Genomic DNA, 26,716 nt, shown 5'->3' with positions numbered 1-26,716 from the left:
ACTGGTTTGATCTCCTTGCAGTCCAAGGGACTCTCAAGAGTCTTCTCCAACACCACAGTTCAAAAGCATCAATTCTTTGACGTTCAGTCTTCTTTATGAAGAAGAAGATTCAAGATTGGTATTTTTTAATATAAGATCTTTTATTCCAAAATCCCCTGGGTGCCTGCAAAATTGCCATCTACTGCCTGTTTCTGGCAATTGCACAATTACTAAAATATCCTTGCTGTCAGGATTTTTCAGTTTTGTGGAACCATTTGTAATCTAAATCTCCAATTTTAGAAGCATCAGCTGAGACTCCATTTTTCCGAAATCACTGAAAGTGTGTTTTGGATGATGATTTTGTAAACAAGAAGACCCAACACTGTTGCCTAAAGAATATGTTTCTACTTTTTCTAACACCATGTTCTGTCTTTCTCCAACAGATCCTGTAGTCAGAGGTGCTCAAGCAGTTTGTTAAACAATTTAAAAAAACAAACTGAGTTTCTGAAAAATGTTTATTACAATGAATATTTTAAGAAATAAGTGTCACTTATTCTTGCCTGAAAGAGTCAGACACAACTGAGCAACCATACTTTTTTTGTTTAGCTTAAGACGAAGGAGTATGTTTTAATATAAATCTTAAAAGGTAGTGTAATTTATTGGTAAACCTTTTTTAGGTGGTAATATAATATATACATAATATAAAATTTACCATTTTCAAGTGTACAGTTCAATGACATGAAATACATTTACATTGTGCAACCATCATCATTATTGCCTCCAGAACTGAAACTCATCGTGTACTTTTTTTTATTAAATACAGCACAAAAGATTCTTCCAATCAGCAATTTTTCATTTCCCTAATTCCCTTCTTCCAGGGGAAAAATATTATGGCATGATGTCTTACTTGTATGATATTTACTTAGAGCTTTGTTAATTATAACTCTGCTTGAATTTTTATACCATTTAGTGGAATAGCAAGAGTTAATAATAGGCTTTATGATTTTGGTTTTGAGCTTCATAGAATTTATTGAAAGTTAAAAAAACTACATACTTCTAACAAGTAAAATCACAATAATTTTAAATACACAGAAGAAAGAATAATATTGTTGGTCTCTGAAGAAATAGTGGAATTATCATACCTAGACCTGGGGTCATTTGGAATCAAGCTAATAGAACCAGAATCGTAGACCAGGACAGAGATAAGCACATGTCAACGTCTGATATAAACTGAAGATGTAGAAAAAATAAAGATTGGCCCTGTATTTACTTTAGTACAGCTTATACCAAAGGTCTAGAAACAAATGATCACTAGTATAGGAGGGATGAAAAACACTTCCCCTGTGACTCAGACAGTAAAGCGTCTGCCTACAATGCGGGAGACCCAGGTTCAATTCCTCGGTCGGGAAGATCCTCTGGTGAAGGAAATGGCAACCCACTCTAGTACTCTTGCCTGGAAAATCCCATGGATGGAGGAGCCTGGTAGGCTACAGTCCATGGGGTCACGAAGAGTCGGACACAACTGAGCCACTTCACTTCACTTCACTTCATAGGAGGGATGAAACAAAGTTGAGGGACAAAGCACGCAAAGACAGCTCCCACTGCAAATAAATTAAAGAGTAAAAAAATATAACAGGACCTCAGTGCATTGACTCTAAACTCATGGTAGAGCATCTGTTCTTTTCTATTCTTTATATACATACTACTTCGTGTATGTATATGAAATGGACTCTTGGCTTAGCTTTCAACATATAGGAGAGTAACTACAATCTATTAAGGGAACTGAGAGCCAGAACTATATGTGCGGTCCCCATTAGGCATATTAAAAATTGCATTTTGTTAACAGTTGTCTGTTAACAAACACTATTCTGAAGCCTCTGAATTTTTCCTGAATATACATATACAAATGAGGATGTCAGGCCAACAACCTGTAAAAGTTTCTATTGGGTCAAGTTACAAATACATACACGACCATGTGTAAAATAGATAGCTAGTGGGAAGTTACTATAGCACAGGGGCTCAGCCCTGTGCTCTGTGATGACATAGAGGTGGAATGCAGGGTGGGGTGGGAGGGAGGGTTAAGAGGGAGGGGATATTGTATACTCAACAGTGATTCATATTGTTGTATGGCAGAAACCAACACAACATTGTAAGGCAATTATCCTCCAATTAATAAATTTTTAAAAAGTTACAAAGGATAGAAAAGTGAGGTATGCTATAAGGAAATTAATAAAATCATCAAGAAAATATTTTAATATTTAAGGAAGATAATTGTAGATGAATAGAAGCTTTTAGAAGGTTCTCTGCTTCCTGTATTTTAAATACATCTTCACTGAACAGGCTGCTTAGCAGCAGTTAGAAAGTTGTTAGAGGTTCTTTGAAATTCCTACTAAATCTAAAAAGCAAAGGGCTGGGATCTGGTTACATTTGTCAAACAGCATACTATTCCAGTTCTACATTGTATTACCACTGAGGAAGTAGCCACATAACTTATAGATTTTCTAACCTTTATTAAAACGTTATGAATTTGTGAAAGTTATCAAGTATATGAGGTAAATAGATTGTTTTTTCCAGAAATTAAAAAGATATACTGGGCAAATGCATACCTCTTAAACAAAATTTTTCTGTCAAATAAGTAAAAATAATTGTACTTTTCTCTTCAGCACATTTATTGTGTATTGAAAATGGCCACGATATATAAAAATGATAATATGAACAAGTGATTTATTCCAAAATGCACTGTTAGATTAACATTAGAAAATCAAGCAATGTAATGCACTATATTAACTGAAAAGAAAAACTATATGATCATCTCAAGAGACATAGAAAAGCATTTGATGATATCCAACATCTCTTCCTGATAAACACTTAACCAAACTAGGAATAGCAGGAAACATTCTCAACCTGATAAAGGGGATCTATGAAAAATCTACAGCTGACATCATACTTAATGGTGAAAGACTGAATTCTTTCCCCTAAGAACAAAACAGGGATTTGTACTCATCACTTCTAGCCAGCATCGTAATAGAGCTGCTGAAAGTGTTAGTCGCTCAGTCGTGTCCAACTTTTGCAAGCCCATGGATTATACCCCACCATCCTTCTCTGTCCATGGAATTCCCCAGGCAAGAATACTGGCGTGGATTGCCATTCCCTTCTCCAGGGGGTCTTCCTGAACCAGGGATCGAACCCCAGTCTCCTGCGTTGCAGACAGATTCTTCACCAGCTGAGCCACCAGGGAAGCCTGTAACTAACAGCTACAATAACTGAGTGATTATGTAATAGAAAGTGTTAGTCGCTCAGTCATGTCTGACTCTTTGCGACCCATGGACTGGAGCTCACCAGGCTCCTTTATTCATGGGATTTTCCAGGCAAGAATACTGGAGTGGGTGGCCATTTCCTCCTCCAGGAGGTCTTACAACCCAGAGATCGAACCCGCATCTCCTGCATTGCAGGCGGATTCTTTACCCTCTGAACCATTGGGGGATTATGTGTAAGAGAGCTTCTAGCCAATACAATGCAGCAAGAAAAGGGGGAGGAGGAAGGCATCTCCCTTAGAAACAGGTTAATGGATAAACAAATTGTGGTGTATTTTTATAATGGAATACTACTTGGCAAATGAATAAAGTGTTTGTGCAACAACATAGACAAATTTTGCTAAGTGAAATAAACCATATTGAAAAAAGACTTCCTACTTGTATTCCATTTATCTAAACCTCTAGGAAAATGCCAGCTAATCTATAGTGACAGAAAATAGATCTCTGGTGGCTGGGTTGGTAGGGGATTAGAGAGAAGGAAGGATTACAGAGGGGCAGGAGGAGATATTGGGGATAATGACTATATTCACTATCATGGTTATAGTGATCTTTCATACTACATGTTACGTATATATATATGTCAAAACCTATAACTGTACACTTTAAATATGCACAATTTATTGTAGGTCAGTTCTACCTCTATAAAGTTTTTTTAAATTCCATGAGAAGTCAGGTCTGTGTTCTCTCTCCCCTTTGAATTTGGGTGCTCTCTGTGACACCTCTGGCCAATAGAATTTGACAGAAATGACAGCAGGCCAGTTTCAGACCTAGGGCTTAAGAAACCGACTTCTACTTCCTGCTTCTTGGAATACTTGCTCTGGGAGAATCTGACCAACATGTGTGTAGTCTGACTACCCTGAGATCGTCACAGTGTCAGGAAGTCCCAGCTAGCTCATGGAGAGCAAGATGTCCAACCAGCCTGCATGTTTCTGCTGTCCTAGCCTGGGCATCACACATGTGAGTAAAAAAGCCATATGAGGTATCCAGACCAGTAAAAAGCCTTTGTTACAAATACTGTTTCTGTGAACGTTCATGTACATATTTTTGTGTTAACGTAAGTTTTCATTTCTCTGTGATAATGTCCAAGAATGTAATTGCTGGATCATATAGTAAGTGCAATTTTAGTTTTATAGGAACTGCCAGACTGTTTTCCAGAGTGACTGTGATCCTGTTTCTCTGCATCCTCACTATGCACCGCAAGCTCAGTCATGTCCGACTCTTTGCTACTACACGGACTATAGCCTGCCAGGCTCTTCTGTCCATTGAATTCTCCAGGCAAGAATACTGGAGTGTGGGGACTTCCCTAGTGGCCCAGTGGATAAGACCATGCTCCCAATGCGTGCGGCCCAGATTTGATCCCTGGTCATGGAATTAGATCCTACATGCTGCAACTAAGAATTCACATGCCACAACTATGTGCCACAAGGAAGGTCAGAGATTCTGCGTTGCCACAATTAAGACCAAGCACAGCCAGATAACTAAAGGTTTAAAAAAAATACTGGAATGGGTTGCCATTTCCTATTTCAGGGGATCTAACCCCCACCCCACCCCCTGCCCCCTCCAGGGATCAAACCCACATCTTCTCCTGCATCTCCTGTATTGACAGGCTGATTCTTTACCACTGAGCCACTTGCTAGTAAGGGAGTAAGCCACAGTGCTAGTAAGGAAGACCTGTATTACTGCTGCTGCTGCTGCTGCTACTAAATCACTTTAGTCGTGTCCGACTCTGTGCAACCCCATAGACGGCAGCCCACCAGGCTCCCCGTCCCTGAGATTCTCCAGGCAAGAACACTGGAGTGGGTTGCCATTTCCTTCGCCAATGCATGAAAGTGAAAAGTGAAGTGAAGTTGCTCAGTTGTGTCCAACCCTCAGCGACCCCATGGACTGCAGTCTTCCAGGCTTCTCTGTCCATTAGCATTTGGTATTTTCAGTATTTTTATGTTAGCCATTCTGAAAATTATATAATGATATATCATTGGGGGGTTTTTTCCAATTCTTTTTTTTTAAATAATTTCATTTGTTTATTTATTTTGGTTGTGCTGGGTCTTCATTGCTTTTCTCTGGTTGCAGAGACCAGGGGCTACTCTGGTCGTGATGTGTGGGCTTCTCACTGCAGTGGCTTCTCTTGTTGCAGAGCACGTGCTCTAGGGCATGGGGGCTTCAGTAGTTGTGGCACGTGGACTCAGTAGTTGCAGCTCCTGGGCTCTAGAGCACAGGCTCAATAGTTGTGGCGCAAGGACTTAGTTGTTCCATGGCATGTGGGATCTTCCCAGATCAGGGATCAAGCTTGTGTCTCCTGCATTGGCAGGCTCTTTACCACTGAGCCATCAGGGAAGCCCTGTCTCAAATAATGTTAAACATCTTGTCATGTGTTTATTTGCCATTTGTATATCCTCTTTGATGTAGTATCTGTTTATGTCTCTTGCCCATTTTCTATTGTAAACAGAAATAATAAATAGTTATTAATAAATAATATAAATAAATAGTATAAATAGTATAAATATATTTTTATAAATATGTTTACATTTATATTACATAATATAAATTATATTTATGCTGCTGCTGCTGCTTAGTTGCTTCAGTTGTGTCCGACTCTGTGACGCCGTAGACGGCAACCCACCAGGCTCCCCCATCCCTGGGATTCTCCAGGCAAGAACACTGGAGTGGGTTGCCATTTCCTTCTCCAGTGCATGCATGCATCCTAAGTCGCCTCAGTCGTGTCCAACTCTGTGTGACCCCATGGACAGCAGCCCACCAGGCTCCTCTGTCCACAGGATTCTCCAGACAAGAATACTGGAGTGAGTTGCCATTTCCTTCTCCAAATTTATATTTATAATATAAATTTATAAAATAAATATAAATAATAAATCAGTTCAGTTCAGTCGCTCAGTTGTGTCTGACTCTTTGCGACCCTGTGAATCACAGCACACCAGGCCTCCCTGTCCATCACCAACTCCCGGAGTTCATGCAGACTCACGTCCATCGAGTCGGTGATGCCATCCAGCCACCTCATTCTCTGTCGTCCCCTTCTCCTCCTGACCCCAGTCCCTCCCAGCATCATAGACTTTTCCAATAGGTCAACTCTTCGCATGAGGTGGCCAAAGTACTGGAGTTTCAGCTTCGGCATCATTCCTTCCAAAGAACACCCAGGACTGATCTCCTTTAGAATGGACTAACAGTTCTTTATTATTTTAGATAAAAGCCCTTTGTCAGATGTATGTATGCAGTATTTTCTCCCAGTAATTTGCTTGTTCATTCTCTTAACAGAACTTGCAAAGGAAAAGTTTTTAATGAGGTCCAATTTACCCTGTTTTTGTTTTTTGATGTCAAGTTTAAGATCTCTTTGGCCCTAGATTCTGAAGATTTTCTCCTATACTTTTTTTCCCTATTTACTTAAAAATTATGCAATACTGTGTTAGTTTCAGGTGCTAAGGTTTTTTTTTTACAAACCCTAAAAGAGTTTTGTAAAAAGGTTTTTTTTACAGAATTCTAAAAGAATTGTCCTTTTGTATGTTACATGTTCTTTAACCTAAGTTAACTTTTGTATAAAGTGTGAAGTTTAGATTGAAGTTGATTTTTTCCCCTGTAGATGTCCATTTGCTCCAGCACTACTTGTTGAAAAGGCTGTTCTTTCTCCACTAATTGCTTTTAATCTTTGAAAATTATTTGTGCATTTTTGCCTGGATCTGTTCTGTATCTTTTTGAATGCTCTATTCTCTGTTGATTATGTAGCTATCATTATTTAAAAGTCTGTTTACTTTCTGAGCATTTGGCTACTTGCCTGTTGTCTTTCTGTTACTTTGGCTCCATTATGTTCAGAGAAGATACTCTGTATGATTTAAATTTGTTAAAAATTTTTGATACTTGTTTTGACTCAATATGGTCTATCTTGGTGACTGTTTTGTGGGCAGTTAGAAAAAGTGTATTCTATTGCAGTTTAGTGGAGTGTTCTATACATATCTATTAGATCTTGTTGATTGATGATATTCTTCAGTTCCTCTATATCTTCGCTGATTTTCTGCCCTGTAGTCCTGTCAGTATTGTGTTGAACTCCCCAGCTGAAATTGTGAATTTTTCTCTTTTCAGCTTTGTCAGTTTTTGTTTCATTCTGCCCACCTCTCCACTGCCATGCTGGATGTGGAATCTTAGTTCCCTAACTGGGGATCGTGGAAGCATGGAGTCTTAACCACTGTCTGGACATCCAGAGAAGTCCTTGTTTCATGTATTGATATTTTAAGGCTCTGTTGTTCAGTGTATGCACATTTAAGATCACTGTGTCTTCTTGATAGATTGATCGTTTTATCAGTATGTAATGTTCTTTGTCCCTAATAATTTTTTTTTTGCTTTAACGTCTATTTTATTTCATATTAGTATAGCCACCCTATTTTTTTTTTAACTGTTGGCACAATTTTTTTCCCATCCTTTTATATTCAGTCTTCCTGGTATGTTTAAAGTGAGTTTCTATTGACAGCATAATAACACTGGAGTGGGTTGCCATTTCCTACCCCAGGGGATCTTCCCAACCCAGGATGAGTTGTATTTTTTAAATCTGTGTTGCCCATCTCTGTCTTCTGATTGATGTATTTAGACCATTTACAATTAGCTTACTATATGTTAGCACTTAAGTATAGCATTTTGTTGTTTGTTTCCTTTCTGACCCTTCTGTTTCTCAATTTCTTGTTAGCGCCTCTTGCCTTCCTGTGGGTAAATGGAACAGTTTTAGCATTCTGTTCTTCTTTGTAGTGTTTCTGAGTGTATTTCTTTGTAGAGTTTTCTTTGTGGTTACTCTTGAGTATTACAGTATACATATGTAACATCACTGCTGCTGCTGCTAAGTCGCTTCAGTCATGAGTATGACTGTTTTATGTATTTCCTCTATATATTTACATAGAACACCATTACAGGTGGTTTTATAAATTTTGATTTAACCATCAAATATGATTTAAGAAACTAATGAGAAAGATAGTCTATTTTTACACATTCTGTTCTTTCCTGTCTGAAGTTCCAAGCCCTCTTCTGTTATTTCCTTTCTGTTGAAGTTTCCTATACCCATTCTTTAAGGGTAGGTCTTTTTTCTTATTATTGGAAGTTTTTTTGTTTTTTTTTTAAAGGTAGGTCTGCAGGCACAAAAATTTTTTGTTTTTTAGTTTTTCTGCATCTGATTTGTCTTTACTTCTCCTTCATTCCTGAAGGGTAATTTCATCAGATAGAAAATTTATAGCTTGTGGTCCTTTTCTTCCAGCATTTGAAAAGTTTTGTAACCTCCTGGCTCCCATCGTTTCAGATGAAAACGTCACTGTTGTTTGGTGTTTCCCTGTAGGGAATGAATCATTTCTGTTTGGTTGTTTTTAAGATGTGTTCCTTGTCTCTTGTTATTAGTTTATGACATGTTCTTATGTGGATTTCTTTGGGTCTATCATATTTAGACTTTGCTTGGCTTCTTAAATCTGTAGGTTTAGATCTTTCACCTAATTTAGGGAGTTCTTAAGCTGTATTTCTTCAATACTTTTCAGCTCCACACTTTTCCCCCTACTTCTGGAACTCAAATACCAATGTTAGCTCTTCCGTTATTCCAAAGATCCTTAGGTCTCTGTTCAATTTCTTTTTATATTTTCTCTCTGTTATTCAGATGGAATAAATTTTATTGATCTGTCAATTCAAGTGAACTGGTTCTATCCTGTCATCTCTACTCTGGAGCCCTTTCAGCAAGGGGTTTCTAAATTATTATTATTTTATTTTTCTGTTTTGCGATTTCTGTTTCTTTTTCTATGACTTTTACTTCTTTGCTGAGATTTTCTATTTTTTTCACTTGTTACAGGATAATTCATAACTACTTACTGAAGCATTTTCGTTATAGCGTCTTTAAAGTCCTTGTCTGATCATCTAAACTCTGACTAATTTGCACAGTAGCATCTAGATTGCAAGAATCAAATTAAGATTTTTCCTGTTCTTGATATAAATGATGTTCTGTCGTGAACATTTTGTTTGTATGCTAGGATAATTTTTATTTTATCCTGGATACTTTAGATATTATGCTGACTTGATCCTGTTCAGATTTTCTATCTTAGTAGGCATCTGCCCTGCTTAAGTTTAACCTGTTGATTCTGGCCTGCTTTTGTGAGCTGTAGCTCTGACAACACTTAGTTTTCAGTGCCCTTGCAGTGCTATTCAGGTTTGTTTCATTCTTTGGTACTGCCGGGGCTTCCTGCTCAATCTGTGCTGGTGTTTTCCTGCTTGGAGAAAGATACCTATGTCACTGAGCTGCCTTCCACCAGTGGGGGTAGGGGGATGAGCAGTACAGGGCCTGGTTTGCTCTTGGCCGCTGGGCAGAGGACTGAGAGGCCTCAGGCCTGAGTCTGTCCTGCTGGGTAGAGGGCCTGGAGACAGCAGCCTCCGAGTTTGTTACCAGATAGCTGCCTTTGTCCCAAGTGTGGGCTAGGGATTAGGGCTCCCCAGTACACCTCTGTTATTCTTCCCCTTTACTGGTCTTTGGTGAGAGAGAGCAGACTTAAGTTTTTGTTTTGTTTATTCGGTCTATAGGTGTTGGTAGTTCTGGTTGGTAGTCACTCATCTCTCCAGGGGCCCAGTCCAGGCTACATGGAAGATGAAAACCCAGTAGGGAATTCACTACAGTGACCTTACTTCCTTAATTCCTGACATCCCTAGACAGTTCACCTTTTTTCTAGCCTTCAGAGTCCTTTATGGTTGCCTGTTGGTTTACGTCCAGGGTATTTCATTGTATTTAGAGGGGAGGAGCTCGGGAAATTGAGGGAAGTAGCCATCTTGTCTCGGAGAAGGCAGTGGCACCCCACTCCAGTACTCTTGCCTGGAAAATCCCATATACGGAGGAGCCTGGTGGCCTGCAGACCATGGGGTCGCTAAGGGTCGGACACGACTGAGCGACTTCACTTTCACTTTTCACTTTCACGCATTGGAGAAGGCAATGGCAACCCACTCCAGTGTTCTTGCCTGGAGAATCCCAGGCAATTCGTCTCTGGGGTAACACAGTTGGACACGACTGAAGTGACTTAGCAGCAGCAGCAGCAGCAGCCATCTTGTCTAAGGCCAGAAGTCCCCTCAGTAAGTTTTTAAACTTTGAATAAGAACTTCAAACTAATATAAGATATTAATGAATAATAGGAAATATATGGCCCAACGTTTAATTATATATTATAAGTCATTAGAGATAAGGATATGGGTGAATGATGGCCAAGGGCTGAAGGTAAGTCTTAACTTCCTGGAGATGAAGTAACTTGAGAAGGCCCTTATTGTGAAAAACAAGGTCATAGTTGAAAGGAGCAATATGAGCAAAAAAGAATATGGAAAACAACTGAGGGGATTTGCCTGTCTTAAGCAAAAATTATGTTAGTGAGTAATGAGAGTAGAAAATAGGGTGGTTAGACTCTGGTGATATAGAGGGCCCTGAAAGTCTAGAGTAATACTGGACAAATTGAAAAGTGAACAGCTGTCCCAAAATTGTAAGGAGAAGGAGTGACATGAGTGAAGTTTAAGCAAGATTAGTTTAAATAGATGTTGTGTTGTGTTAGTCACTCAGTCATGTCTGACTCTTTGTGACCCCATGGACTGTAGCCCACCAGGCTCCTCTGTCCATAGGATTTTTCAGGCAAGAATACTGGAGTGGGTTACCGTTGCCTTCACCAAAATAGATGTGTAAGGTAACTTATATTGGGGAGAAACTGATCATTCAGGAGCCAATTATGAGTTTGTCCTGGTTTTCTAAGTGTGAGGTGGTACCTGTGACTATGAAGTAGTTGAAGCGGTAATAAAGAGGAAGTGGATTCAAAAGAGAACATGATGGGACTTGATACCTGACTAGATATAAAAAGTGGGATTTGATTCATAGACTATCAGCTTTGGTGACTTCTCTTTTCCCATGTATTTAGTTAAATATAAGTAGGAAACTTTTAAAGAATAGATTTTGCTCTGCAGAGAAACTCTTCTTTCTCCATTCCCTTCCCACCTGCATATGTAATTTGAGAAAAACCTAACTGTCCTAAGGCAACTGATTAACACCTTTAATCTTTTTCCAAGCAACATACTGTTACCACACATTCTGAAATTGTTATTATACATGTTAAACGATGTCCAGCCTCACTAGTAATTAAAGAAATGCAAATTAAAACAACAAAGTTTGTTTTTATAGTACAGTTCAATGCTGTAAGGCTTTCATGAAGTAAGGCTTACACATATTCTTATTTTTTTCTGATGGAGTAAATTGGTATAATCTTTCAGGAAAGAAATTTAGCAGTATGTAGCAGGTTCAGTTCAGTTTAGTCACTCAGTTGTATCTGACTCTTTGCTACCCCATGGACTGCAGCACACCAGGCCTCCCTGTCCATCACCAGTTCCCGGAGTTTACTCAAACTCATGTCTATTGAGTCAGCAATGCCATCCAACCATCTCATCCTCTGTTGTCCCCTTCTCCTCCTGCCCTCAATCGTTCCCAGCATCAGGGTCTTTTCAAATGAGTCAGCTCTTCGTGTCAGGTGGCCGAAGTATTGGCATTTCAGCTTCAACATCAATCCTTCCAGTGAACACTCAGGACTGATCTCCTTTAGGATGGACTGGTTGGATCTCCTTGCAGTCCAAGGGACTCTCAAGAGTCTTCTCCAACACCACAGTTCATAAGCATCAATTCTTCGGTGCTGAGCTTTCTTTATAGTCCAACTCTCACATCCATACATGACTATGTATGTTGCAAAAGCCTTTACAATGTTTAAGTACTTCTGCTAGGAATTTATAGTAAGGAAATAAATGCAAAGAGGCTAAATGTTATGCAAAGAGGCCAAAGTATGCCAAATGTTAGCAATGTCTCTAAATTTTCAGTTATAATTGTATATAAATGTATAGTAGTAGGAGTGAATGGTTAATACAAATATGGTAGAATATTACATAGCCTTTAAAAATAATGCAGGGGACACAAGTTCAAACCCTGAGCAGGGAGCCAAGATCTCACATGTCGTGTGGCATTGCCAAAAAGATAATAATAAAAAAATTTTAAATAAATAGAAGAGTTTGGAATGAATCTTCATAATATTTTTGTCTATAATTTATATTCTGCATCCTCCTATAAATAATTTGAAGCAACATTTAGATCACTGTCACAGATAGGTGAAGAAAGAAAAAAAGAGTTAAAAGGCCTTTCTGCATTAGTTCAGGGAGTCAAATAATGTATCTTCATGTTAACTGCTATTGCTCAGAGGGATGTTACGCAGAGAAAGAACCTGTGTATGTAGGGACACAGTGGAAAGAGTGAACAGGAAGAGTGAAAAACTTAGGTTTATTTCTTTTGTTGCTGTTGGCCTGCTTTGTAACTTTTCACAATTCATGTCACCTTAATTACTTCCTCTGTGAATCAGAAAAGGTAATCTTGATTTGTCTTCTTCATATGGATGTTATAATATTTAATTGATGTAGTTTCTACCTGAAAGAACTTTGCAAGCTAGAAAATATCCAAATTTTAATTGTTATTTGTGACTTCGAGTAGCATTCTGACCCAACACAAGAATTATTATTAATATGTTTAAGAAGGAAATCATGAACTTATTTAAAAACAACCAAAGACTTGAGGGATAGGGTATGTGGAAATGGATGGGATTTTCTTCACAATCTACCTGTTTTCCTTTTATAGCTATTTTAAAACAGTAAGAAAAAACACAGTCCCCTTGAGGTCCTTTTACTCTAGCAAGAATTCAATATAAGAAAGATTTTTAAGAAAAAGGTAAAATGTTTTCATTAGTTGTTCTTTCCAGTCTATATTTGGCATTCAGGCTACAGCTAACTTTTACAGTGTTTTACTTCAAGGTGAGTCTGTTCTACTTAAAATTATGTATGAGCAGCTTAGAAACCATTCTTTTGTAGAGCCAATTAAAAAAAAATTTAAACACAGTTAAGTTGAAAAAACAGAACAATGAAAACCACTTTTACACCCTCACGTAGATTCACCAAGTGTCACTTTCTTCATCTTTATTGCTGTATACATTGGCACACACGCTCACTCCCCTTTTTCCAGTGTATCCAAAAGTAGCCCAGAGCCATCAGAAATGTGCTGTTTTAATAATCATTTTATCTGCTGTTCAGATGCAGCAGAACAACATGATTCTTGTAAAGTTTATTTAATAGTTGGTGTCATCTGTTTGTGCTTATTATCTGATGTCTTGGGTACATTTTATTGGGGGCAGGGATACTCAGATTAAAGTTATTCCTGTGCGATGCCTCCTAAACTTATAAAGTCTACATGGTCACAAAAGGAATATTTGACTACTTCTTAGTAAGTTTAAGTAGTAAGAGTGCTACATACTTTTTAAACGTCTTTGTTGTTCTGTAACAGGCTGAAATAGTTAAGTTTTATATTTTCACGCAGCTTGGAAAAAGAAAAAACTCAATGTTTTCCATGGAGCATTTGTTAGAATTTGAATATTTCATTGGACCTAGAATGTTTATTTATTGTTATAAATTGATGCTATCTGACAGGAGATCAGCCCTGGGATTTCTTTGAAAGGGACGTAAAGCTGAAACTCCAGTACTTTGGGCACCTCATGCGAAGAGTTGACTCATTGGAAAAGACTGATGCTGGGAGGGATTGGGGGCAGGAGGAGAAAGGGATGACAGAGAATGAGATGGCTGGATGGCATCACTGACTCAATGGACATGAGTCTGAGTGAACTCTGGGAGTTGGTGATGGACAGGGAGGCCTGGAGTGCTGCGATTCATGGGGTCGCAAAGAGTCAGACACGACTGAGCGACTGAACTGAACTGAACTGAACTGATAGAAGATAACCATCCATTGTAATCACTTAGTCTAGGTATGACTGCAACCATAGAAACTATACTTTTTTTTTTTTGGCAGGAGATTTTGATGAATTCACTCAAGACAATAATGACATTATGTTGAAAAACATAGCAGAAGACCTTCGGAATTACTTACCTCTAGAAACTATGCTTTCCTCAGAACATCTAGCCCTCCAAAAAGTAAATATATTAAATTAATTTATTCCTAGTGCTACTTGAGGTTTCTTCTCTAACCCCATTCGCCTTTCCAGTCCAATCATTAGTCCTTAATTCTCTTTTTCATTTGGTGCTTCATCCATTTCCCCAATTCTTTTGAGTTGGTAATCCTCTGGCTCCCTAGTACCATTCATTCAAAAGATATTTTTTGAAGGTGTCCTGTTTGCCAAGCAGACCCCACCCCACCCCAAATCAAGGCCCAACAATACAACAGTAATCTGTCCCTGCCTATGTAATTGTCTTGGTTTTCTCTGCCCTGTTCCATTTCCCTAACTTTTATCAAGGGTGAAGTTCACCCTTTTGTTGATTCTTTATTATCGTTGAAGTAGAAGGGATCAAACATTTTGTATCTTTGTAGCTGCTTGCTGTTATATCATGTACTACCAGCATTAAGTTCTGTTATTTGTAAGCATGGAATTTTACTAAACATTTTTTATTATTTGAAAACTTTGCTTCTGGGAAAAGAGTACTTGCCAAGTATTTTGATGGGTAAGTCCCTGACATGTAGGACTCAGAAGACCTGGTATTAGTTTCTTCTCCCCCTCTGAACTAACTAGTGTCATTTCTTGGGAGAAATCTCTCTGGGTATGTTTCCTTATTTGTAAAATATACTACTTAGGATGGACAAAATGATCTCAGAATACTCCTTTCAACTAAAATTTTTATCTGTTTCTCATAGCCATGTTTTGCATCGTGACATGGTCAAATAGCAAGGTGCCAGTGTCTCAAAAATAGCATGAAAACAGAGCCGAGTTGCTGACTTCCATAAGCGAAACTTGTCTTTCTGGTTGTTGTTGCTCTCAGAATTTCAGCATATGAACCACTGATGTTTTGCCTTATTTAGCAATAAAAAGAGACTTCTTTGTACTCTGTTTCTTTTGATGTTTTTCTTCTCTCCACCAGATACAGCAGCAGCCAGAACCCACAGTTCACGTTGATGCATTCCTTTATGATGAAGACTTTATTGATTCATTATGTGAGGAAGGAAAAATGAGCAGAAACTACTGTATGGTGTGCGGTTCACATCAGACGGCACCTCTAGGTGGGCACTCCAGCCTGCAAACCTGACGACTTTGTGTGCATTTTCCTTACATGTCATGACTATGCAGATTCTTGACCAGGCATTCACTGTTTTGGGGGTTTTTTTAAAGCAAAAGGCCAACCTGCAGCCGAGCTATTACCAATTACTGAAATCAGAGAAACTAAATAGAAACATTGTCCAGGGAGGTTAGGCCACTTCATGTCCCCCGCGGTACTATTTCTGCTTTTTACTGAACATATTTAATACGAGGTGACTTCTCAGGTCCTGAAACTAATTGGAAGTGGTTGAATACAGGAAAACTAACTCATACTTTATATACTCAAAAGAGATTTACCTTTATCCATAGGGGTGATTTATTTACAGTGAGAAATATAACTGCCAAGGGAGCTGAAAACTTTCTCCCTATAGAACTATCTACTTGTGAAGTCAGATAGTAATCCGATATTGTTGGATGGGCATGAACTTAGAAGACAGAGATGGATAATCTTGAGAGTTTATGCAGGCCGTGATTTGACCTCATGGGGCATCTCCTGTCTGTAACACAGGACAGCTCTAGTAATAGTCTCCTGCATGTCTGTCCCTCAGATGCAACACCTGTGTTTTATACGGGAAGCTAGACTGACTCCATGCCGCTAAGATGTAAACTCTTCTGTTACTATATCTTTTGTTCAAACTGGATTTGATTTTCTAGGGTATTACTTTAAACATGATATTTCAGTCTCCCTGCTAACCTAGATTTTGAGGCATTGCTTAGAGTGGGTGAGTAGTAACGGGCTCATGTTACTGATCTTTAGTTCAGTTCAGTCGCTCAGTCGTGTCTGACTCTGTGACCCCCATGAATCGCAGCACGCCAGGCCTCCCCGTCCATCACCAACTCCCGGAGTTCACTCAGACTCACATCCATCGAGTCAGTGATGCCATCCAGCCATCTCACCCTCTGTCTCCTCCTGCCCCCAATCCCTCCCAGCATCAGAGTCTTTTCCAATGAGTCAACTCTTCGCATGAAGTGGCCAAAGTACTGGAGTTTCAGCTTTAGCATCATTCCTTCCAAAGAAATCCCAGGGCGGATCTCCTTCAGAGTGGACTGGTTGGATCTCCTTGCAGTCCAAGGGACTCTCAAGAGTCTTCTCCAACACCACAGTTCAAAAGCATCAATTCTTCAGGGCTCAGCCTTCTTCACAGTCCAAATCTCACATCCATACATGACCACTGGGAAAACCATAGCCTTGACTAGACGGACCTTAGTCGGCAAAGTAATGTCTCTGCTTTTCAATATGCTATCTAGGTTGGATAATATTATTCTCAAAAGTTCACTGCTACCAAATTTGTAAAATGTGACTAATACAAATTTATAGTGCCTGTATTATAGTTGGGGATTAAACTACCCTGGTTTACTGCTTTAAGATTCTATTTTTAAATAGTGCTCATAATCGCCATTTGAAGTAGTGAAGTTCACAGAGTAGAAAAAGACTTAGACAAGAACAATAGAGGGAAAGTTAAAAAGTGAATTCTAACTATAATACCATATCAGATCTGATATACAGAAATTTATAGAAGAGCTATGTTCGACAAAAATTTGGAGATTAGGATGCATTTTTGCATAAAAATCGGATTATAAATAGTGACTGGGTGCCCAGACCAGCCCAGATAACTAGAGTGACTGTGAGAAAGCTGTCACCATGTGGGGCTCTTCTTCCCTATATGAAAGGAGCTTGTCAGCTTTAAGACACTAATGATGACTGTAGCCTAGGGCAGGAGCACTAATGTGGCAAAGAGGGCACTGAGGACGAGGGGAGATAAGGACTGTGGTGCTCAATGCCCTTGTACCCCACCATCTTCAGTGTTACTTCTGAGGCCTAGTCACCCTTTTTTTTCTTCCCAGGGATTAGCCTGCTTGCTTCCATTTTATTTGCCACCATTCATTAGTTATGATCAAAGTTTCCTGACCATTAGATTATGTACTAGCACACAATAAAGAAAATCTTCGTGTTACCTCCATATCAGAAAAAACAGACTCAGGCTCTCCCAAGTATTTCATTACAGAAATAATGGAGTAAGAAAATGGGCTAGGAGGCTAGAAATTATAGCAATTAAACTAAAGGAAATAACAATTTAGGAGTGTCTTAACCTCCTCCCATACCACCCATCTCCGGCTCTCCAGATCACACTTGAGGTTGGCCAGGGTGCCACAATGTTCCACTCCAGAGACAGTCATTAATTTGGTAGTTTACAGTCTATGCAGCGAGAGGCGGCCGCTCTGTGATGGCTCTGGGGTAGAATGAGGAAAACAGGTGCTATGGGAGTTAGGAACCAGTCTCAGGGAAAAGCAGTTCATTGGGAGACGAGGAAGGGAAAGGCCTAGGACGCCCTAGAGGGTGGAAGAGAAAGAGATGAGAAACATGGGCGTAGGGACAGCCAGCTGAGTAACCGTTTTCTAGAGGCCTAAATGTCAGAGATTGCGTATTTGTTCTTGTGTCTCACAGCTCAGAGTGAATGAGTGCAAAGTTATCACACTAATGTTTTCTAAATAACCTCTGAATGGCTTTCATCGATTAAGAAAAGCATGAAATATACTTTATAGGTGAAAGAATTAGAAGTAAAGAATGGCATTGTTAATCCTCAAGCAAAATTTAATATTTGTTCTCATTCTCCAGGGTTTATTTCTCATTCCTTCTCTCTCATGGAATTGAAATTCATTTATCATCACGTACTCCCTGATCTGTCGGGAAAGGTCTTGGTTGACGTTGGCTCCAGGCTTGGCACCGTCCTTTATGGGGTAAAGTCCAACTTGTGGACGTAGTCAACGTTTGGAAATACTTTCTTCTACTAGCAACAGTTTTGCCTGCCACCATCTAAGGTGACAGCTTGGCTTTATTTATTAGAGTAATAGAGTAATATGGTTAAAATAGTGTATTGAATTTGGACTTTTCAAAGGCCAGCTCTCTGATATCCTTTTCTGGTTTGTCTCCGTTACACTAGTGAAGGAATTTCAGCAAAACAGGAACAGATGGCCCTCATAACGCTTTGGTATTCTGTCACTCACTTACCGTGCTTCTAACTCCATTTTCTCTACTGTCATAAAATAGTATAGCACACTGAGCTTTGATAAGAGCTCTTATAAAACTGACAAATTTGCTCAACTAGGGAATTGCTTACAGCCATGAGCAAAACACTCCATACCCCTGGCACCAATATCCTCACCTGTAAGCGAGCAAGGCAAATGATATCATCTTGGACCAGGACATACCGTGGTTTTCAGTGATCCAAAGTCTGAACGTAGATTTTTGTGTCTGAGATATCAGCTCAATGTGACTCTTAAAAAAAAATTCAAATCATGAATATTTTTAATGTTCTTAAATGGTTTTATCAAAAAAACTGAAATGTGGTTTCTGGTTGTCATTAGCAGACGTGTTAAAACATGTGGCCAGCAGCAGTAGAAGTTCATGCCAGGAACAGGCTCTGTCCGTTCCCAGCATCACTGCCTGCTCTAAACAGAAACAATTAACCCTTTCATGCTTCATTTATTTTTCAGCATTGACTTTTATCCTACACTTACAAAAGACAGCCATAATAGAAAGTACAGTTTATCTGCTGATTTTGCTTGGCGAACATTAGAAATTATGATCATTTACCATATTTTGTCCACTTTTGTTTATTTTTTTATTTGTTGGAAACAAATATAGCTAAATAATTGTGACTGTGCAAGTGTTTGGTAGTATCAGTGGGTTTAAACATATGGTCATTTTTCTCTATAGAGGTCCCTGATTCAGTCAACAATATTTTTTTTTTTTGAGTATGTGCATAAGCTTTGTTGAACATATTCTAAATATCTATAGTGAGCTATAAATATAAATTGAGTTTACACATAGGTGTTAGTTGATGTAAAATGGTCTTCAAAATATGATTTGACCTCTCCTTCCAGATTGCTTTTGTTATTACAACCAAAATAGATAGGTAATAATACATAGTCTGTTTTTGATGATCCTTGTTAACTGATGGCCAGTTATCTTTGATGGATTTACCAAACAGCAGGCTGACTTCCATAAGCTAAACAGGACATACCTCCAGCCACCCACATCTTATGTCAGACTGTGCTGAGTGTCCATCATATTTCCAATAGGTTAATACCTTTCTTACTTTCCCCTGATGTAACATTCCAAGAAATTACAGAAATAGGGTATTAAAGAAAGAATCTATTTGCAATCACTTTCCTTATTTCCAACTCTGTTGAATGCAGCTTTATTGAGAAAATGAGAAATCAATCCTTAAAAAATTTTTATCCTTTTAGGAAGTTAAGCCTTTATTTGGAAAAAATGTATTCTTCTACAAATATACATAAAGGGAGGGATTAAAATAGTAATATTTGATAAATAAGATAAAATTACTTTTAAATAACAGATATTAATAAACTACACTTGAGGTCTTAATGAGTAAGAGTCTAAGTTCTTAAAGTTATTTTATATAAATTGTATAATGTTATTTATCTTTACTTTTATTTTTAGTTTATTGAATTCTGTTTTAAAAGTTTGACTGTTAAAATTTCAAGTAGAAAGAAACCCACAACTAAAAGTTAATTCTTTTGTATCATGTGTCTTCATATTTTAGGGTTATCTTTACAGTTCAGCATCACAACTGTATGGAGTAGAACTGAATGGAGACTTTTGCCATTTGCAGGAAATGGTCATAAAAAAGTATCAGTTCACTGACAGAATAAAGGTACTTTTAAAAATATTTACTCTGTTATCCATTGTGTAGCAAATTTAGCCAAGTTTCTTCTGCATTGGAATTGGAAAATTTTTGAATCTATCCTTCATTGCTGTTGTATGGAAATAGATTGAGTTAATATTTTATAACTATAATGAAGATGAACTATTATCATTATGTTCCACTCACACTTTTCTCTTCCTCCCCAACTTTATTAGAAAGTAGAATTTTTTTCTTAGTTTTCTTCATGTAGTTTTATATATATATAGTTTTCTTCATATATAGTTTCGTTAGCAGCAATTTTAAATATCTTCATGTTGTCAGATGTGTATTTAATTAAACCCTGAATGTTGCAACTAAGCAAAAAGATTAAGTAAAATGCTCTCAGTTCTTTATCTTCTTCTATAAACTTGCAAGAGGAATTGTGGGTGCTACAGAGTAGCAGTTCCTGGGAGAAGGATGCCCTAAGTTGGGCTATGACAGAAATTTTCTGTTTGTTATAGGTAAGGGGAAAAATAACCGGAAAGGGGAAAGGAAGTTTTTTGGTTAATGCCATGATCCTTATCATTTCACTAGTGATCCTTTACTTCTAATGGCAGTGCACAGAAGTACTGAGTATCAAAGGATCTCTGGTGTTCAGTTCAAAGACATATCTTAGTAAGATTCAGAATCTAGCCTTCCCCTTATTATAGAAGGAAAACTTTTCATTCTCTTCCTCCTTTCATCCTGCCTTTTTTTCTCACTCTCATCTTATAAATTTAGAGGCAAGTGATCAAAGAGAATTCACTGTCCAATATTAAATTTATAGATTTTTCTCACTATTCCATATTTAGTGAACAAAAACACACTGCTGTTACATAATAAATCACATAAATAACAGGAATATCAATTTAATTAGAAATCAAGATTTAAACATTCTGAAAAACACCTCTGAATATTATTTATTTGTAAGACTAAGTGTTTTTTTGGAAAAAAAATCATATAATACAAAAAACTTTTTCTCTTTTTTTAAAATAAAAGTTAATTTGCTTTGCTCTTGAGCAAATAAATATTTCTTCTTGTTATCTTGCGTGTGTTCTACAAGACTTATTGATTATAGTCTAAGGTAATTTTTTGAAGTATATAATTTTCTAATAAATTGTTTTGTTTGCTTTCTTGGATAGATAATATATTCAAGTAAATTTTGCATGAAGAGTCAGACAAGGCCAGTTAACATATTTGTATTAACATTTTACAAATTTACTTTTTAAACTTTACTTAGTCCCATTTGATTCTATGAATCAGAACAGATATTACTCCATTTTATTTATGAAGACACTTGACTACTCAAATGTATAAACCTAGTTGATGATGCAGCCAGAATTTGAACCTAGGTCCTTTGACTCATAACTACGGATACAGTAGAAACAGCTCTGAATTGGGAGTGAAGAGAGTGTAATTATGACTATATAAACAAGTCTATCTAAAAAATAAAGTTTTCACAAGTTCATGGTTTTTATTAGACATTAAGTATCTTCCATAGGCAGTAGTACTAAATATACTGTACTCTCATTTTAAGAAGTGTGAATCTCCCTTACCACCTGTCTCACAATGTCATTGAATGAACAGCTATTTCTTAAGTGATTATGTGATATGGTGTCCTTGTTCTCTTACATGAATTCATTCTTTAGGTGCTTCATGCAGACATTTGTACACAAGGTTCACTTCTGCAGAATGCTGATGTTATTATAATGAATAATGTCTTCGAATATTTTCTTGATAAGGCAGAACAGGCCAGGTACGTTATTTATTTATTTATTTTGGCATGGCCAGACTTGTAGGACCTTCATTCCCCTACCACAGATTGAACGTGGGGCCCTGGAGTGATATTAAACTTTTTAGAAATGACCTCAACTCTCAGAATATTATATTAAAGAAAATGTGTTATGTCTAAGTGAAAATAAAAATAAACTTTGATTGTCTAACCTTGTAAAATATTACATCTGATTTTGAGGAGATAGAAAATGGTGTCATGCAATGTATGGTAAAAACCACTACAATATTGTAAAGTAATTAGCCTCCAATTAAAATTAATTAATTAATTAAAAAAAAAGAAACTGGTGTCATGACCCAAGCTTTTGCTTTGCAGTCAGGGATGCAAGAAGTTGTCAGTTCCCAATGGGTCTTAAAATTTTTTTCTGCCTCAGTTTTCTTTTCTTTGAAAAAACACATGTCCTTTGCTATCCTATCACAGAATGATGGGAATTAACTGCTGCCCATAAATGATTATTGAACAAGATATAAGAATATTCACCTAAAAAACAAGGACTAATTACCAAATTTTTTAAATGTTCTTAAGATAGTAATAGTCGGTTCCTAGACTTTATTCCACTATTTAAGCAATAGAAAAATTAGCAAATCTGTGATCAGTTTTTTTTGTTTGTTTCTTTTTTTAAAATTTTTGACCATACTACATTGCCTGTGGGATCTTAGTTCCCCAGGCAGGGATCTTACCCATGCTCTAGGCAGTGAAAGCATGGAGTCCTAACCATTGGACCGCGGGGAGTTCCCTGTGACTTTTCTGACTTCTCATCAGGACTTATAGGCTCCTCTAATTAGAAAATTCTTACAGTCCAAGACACTGATTTTCTAGTCAGTTAGGCTTACTAACTTATTTATCATGACATACGTAACTCTAGATACAGGAAAGCAACTTTCCATATGTATGAAAGGGCATTACATTCGTGTTTGAATTAGTGCATCAGGGAGATTTCTGCTGCTTAGAAATAAAAAGGTATATAATTATAGACCATAAACAGTTAATATGCAGTAGAATCTTGAATGACTAAACCTCTGTCGGCTGTCCCTTTACCTTCTCTCTCTCTCTCACACACACACACACACACATCTATTACTTCTAGGTTAAGATCAGTACAAAATTAGCAATGTAAATTGTTTATAAAGAAACTTGTTCAACAGAAAACTAATCATATCATCAAAGTGCAGACAGAATAGGTGATGATTTTTTGTTCACAGGGTAAAGACCAGAAACACAACATGAACAAAGTTTTTTTAATCATATTGCACTCTTTAAACTTAATTTCCAGTGGACAAAGTTTGCATAGCTTTTTACCTTTTCAAGTTCATGAGCAGTAGTCAAAACATTACATAATGGTTAGATAATGAAATAATACCAATGTTATAAAAAGTTAAAAGGGAAAAGCACCTTAAACTCTTGGAAGATTCATAAAGGAAGATTTTAAACGCTAAAAAATGACAGATATTACTGGTCAACTTGATACTGGAACTGCTGCATGCTTGTGCGATCTTGGAAGATTTATTTGCAAACTCTGCATGACTCACCAAATAGGTATGGACCCCATATGTTCAGTCACTTCTCCAAATTAGTCAAGTGCAATGAATTTTAAATATAGATAATTAATTATCTTCATGAATGATAATACACAGGAGAAAGTTTAGAAGATAAAGCATCCTGATATTAGAGTCATTCTGACAGAACTGATCATTTACCTATATTATTATATATTGTAATAAGTAGAGTAAGTCTTAGTTTAAAAGGTACCTCTATGTATTTTTTCAGTAAGTAAAATCTATAAACTACTGCAATGACAACTTCTCAGAAGCAGCAAGTGCTGTTTTTAGAGCCATGCCAAATCATGCTAATATAATCAGCTTCTTCAGTCTTACTAAACAGACTTGAAAAAACATCACTTTTAGGGAACTGCATCAAAACAACAGACAGCTCTGGCCCAAGCACAGCAATAATTATTATCAAACATTGCTAGTTGGTTTTAGATCTAACCTGAGGAAAAGAACATTTATTATCATTTTGCCTAATAAGCTCCAGAATGTACTAAACCCAATAGCCATTGCTATAACTAAAGTAAATGCAAACAACATTGCTGCCCACCTGCCTCACTGCAAAGGGTGCACTTCCTTGCTTTGCTTGACCCCTGCTCCCCAGTGGGGTGTGCTATCAAGACTCGTGCAGTGTAGAAATCCCATTTGTGTCTGCTAACCAAAACTGGTCAGATACTGCCCTCTGACACATACGCATGGTCTGCCTGTGTGCTTTAAATCTAGCTGATCACACTGAACTTCTCAGGTATCATATTGTCCACAAGGCTTTCCACTGACTATTTCTGACAGCCAAATAAAGTATGATTTCACTCTTGATGTTATTTTAAAAGATCTATATATTATATTCTTATTATTAGCCTTTGCTTGTTTTCTGGCTTCTGTGGCTTTTCTCCATGACTCTTTCCCACCCACTCCCCTCAGCTCTGTTCCATTCTGTAGAAAGTTGACGGATCATAAAGAATTGAAGGGGCTTTAACCATGATCCAGCTTTGACATCTGTATCAGTTCTGAAAACTTTTTTGTGGTCTTATTCACAATTGCTTGTATTAACCCTAATCCCCCATCTTGTTAAATCTCTCTCAGTATTGTAACTCCACGATTTTGCCAATATCCCTTCAGGAACTGAATTTGTCAATTACTAGTATGTTGCCACAGGTCAGTTTCTGCAGGCCTAAGTTTTTGCCCATCTGGATTTCTAGATACCACCTATGCTGCATATTCTTTTTGTCATCCTCATTCAAAAAAAAATATCCAGTATCTGGTAAAACCTAACATAGAAGTTTTTAATGTGTTATAGAGCCTGGGAATATATCTGCCATAATGTAAGGAAACAAGGTTCGTTATTAGTGACGGTGCCAGGTCTGGAAGATTCTCTCTCAGGTCTTCAGGTATGTAAGCTTCTTTCCCAGCATTTTTATTGTCAAAACTTTTCTCCTGCTTTTTTCTGATAGCTGTCACACTATTCTAGAAATGTTCACTCTGAACATAGTGACAACACTAGGAAGAGTAGCAAAACCTATGGCTTAAGAACTGTTTTGTGGTTTGTTCACTTTCCTCCAGAGCTCTGAGAGCGTCATTCGGATCCTGATCTATATTCCTTTGCTTCTCCACCCAATTTTTCTAACTGTGGAGTTACAGTTTTAGGTTAACAAATGCTATTAAATATTTGTAAGAGGCTTAAAAACACCCACATCATAACTTTTTCTCCAGTAAATGGGCTGGAGGCCACATCCTGAACACAGTTTAGCTTCAGGTCAGTTTGGAATCTTGCTCAAGCTGCTTTTGTATTCCTCAGATTCTCCATACAAAATAAGGTTGATACTTAATAATAAGATTCATCCCAATAAACTGACTCTTTTGTAAAGGTTAATTAATATGTGTAAAGCTCTTTGAGACCCCTCAATGAGATACTGTAGCATTTCTTAATACAAAATCATATTATTTTCTTTCGTAGTGCTTTTGTTTCATATAACCCACTGCCAAATTTAAGTATCTCATTTCTTCCTTTAAGAAACTAAACAATCATGAATAATACCTTCTTTAAAAATTGTTGTCAGTCATCTAAATTACAGTCATGTTTATCATAACAGGAGAAACAATCCAAAAATACATGAAGACATGATGGTAATCTCCCTAGCTCCCTCCCCTTGAGGTCCCTACCCCATGAGTGGTGTGATTCTGCTATACTTTTCCATACTCATAGAAACACACCTTTAAAATACATGCTCTCCATTTTATGTTTATATGTATTGAAGTAATTCAGTGATTTTCACTTACCAAAGTAAATGTTTTTGAAAGAGTCCTTACATACGAATTCTTAAATAACATTATTGCTTTCCAATTTAATGAAACTTCTTTAAGTAGGTATATCCATTGGTGGCTCCAGAATTTCTATGTCTTGGAGACCCAAGTTTGCAGTGTGACGAGAAGAGCCTGATGAAGGTTACAGAGGGAGATTAGCTCTTTTCATGCAACTTGTTAGCACCATCACTGTGTATATATGAAGTTTCTCTGTGTACTCCCACTGTTGTTTTAATCTTTTATTGTTTAAGCTAGTTTATTAAACTAGTTACATTAAAATAATTACTCTATTCTATATGTTCTTTATCCCTTCAAGTTCCCAAATCAAGGTAGATTAGTTAAGTCCCTGAATCTACAGGCCTGCCATTTACTATAACAAAGAATTGTTCATGTGGCACCGTGTAAAACTTAGTCCCTCTCGTTGTAATATAAATATGATTTCTTGAAATTGAAAACAGTAGGTTCATTCTCTTACTTTCATATGTGTTTATAATGTGAACAACTTTTTTTTTTTCCCTCAGGTTAATATACAGTTATCTCCTTGGGTTGAAGAGATACCTCTGAACTATGATGTATTCCCAGAAAAGGATATTGACAGAGAAGCTCTTGAACAAATACATTTATACAAGATTCTCTGAAACTAAAATAGTCCTGCCTTGGTATAAAATAATTACAAAATAATTTAAAAGAAACAGAATTTCAGTATCCTAACACATATTATTTCCTGTGTATTCCTTTCTAGTGTTTGTACATATGCTTGCATTTTTGTAAATAGTTGTATGTGTGTGTATATATATATATATATACACACAACTTTGTGTGATAATTATATTAAAATATTTATCTGGAAAAAAGGTTTCCCCTGGTTTCTTTGATTCTGTCAAAAATATAAACTTGTATCCTTTAGTCATCAACTCTGTATACCAAGTCCAGATATGACCAAAAAGAAAGATCAGAAGTAGTTTCTATCATGAAAGAGGGGGGGAAG

General features: G+C 37.3%; 1 protein-coding gene across 1 annotated transcript in view; it reads left to right on the top strand.

Annotated features, from left to right (window-relative positions):
- The window catches only part of LOC138095385 (uncharacterized), a 28,051-nt gene extending 1,603 nt beyond the window's left edge, over window positions 1-26,448 (top strand). Inside the window, exons 2-8 of the mRNA XM_068991434.1 lie at window positions 14,164-14,285; window positions 15,225-15,363; window positions 18,018-18,139; window positions 19,969-20,079; window positions 21,738-21,844; window positions 24,725-24,815; window positions 26,250-26,448. Coding sequence (XP_068847535.1) covers window positions 14,164-14,285; window positions 15,225-15,363; window positions 18,018-18,139; window positions 19,969-20,079; window positions 21,738-21,844; window positions 24,725-24,815; window positions 26,250-26,366 — 809 coding nt within the window. The 3' untranslated portion in view covers window positions 26,367-26,448. The remainder of the gene's footprint in view (window positions 1-14,163; window positions 14,286-15,224; window positions 15,364-18,017; window positions 18,140-19,968; window positions 20,080-21,737; window positions 21,845-24,724; window positions 24,816-26,249) is intronic.
- The last annotated feature ends 268 nt before the right edge of the window (window positions 26,449-26,716 follow it).

The sequence above is a fragment of the Capricornis sumatraensis genome, chromosome 19, assembly GCF_032405125.1.
Source record: "Capricornis sumatraensis isolate serow.1 chromosome 19, serow.2, whole genome shotgun sequence".
In the NCBI taxonomy this organism is placed as follows: domain Eukaryota; kingdom Metazoa; phylum Chordata; class Mammalia; order Artiodactyla; family Bovidae; genus Capricornis; species Capricornis sumatraensis.
This window is presented reverse-complemented; position numbering and strand designations above follow the sequence as displayed.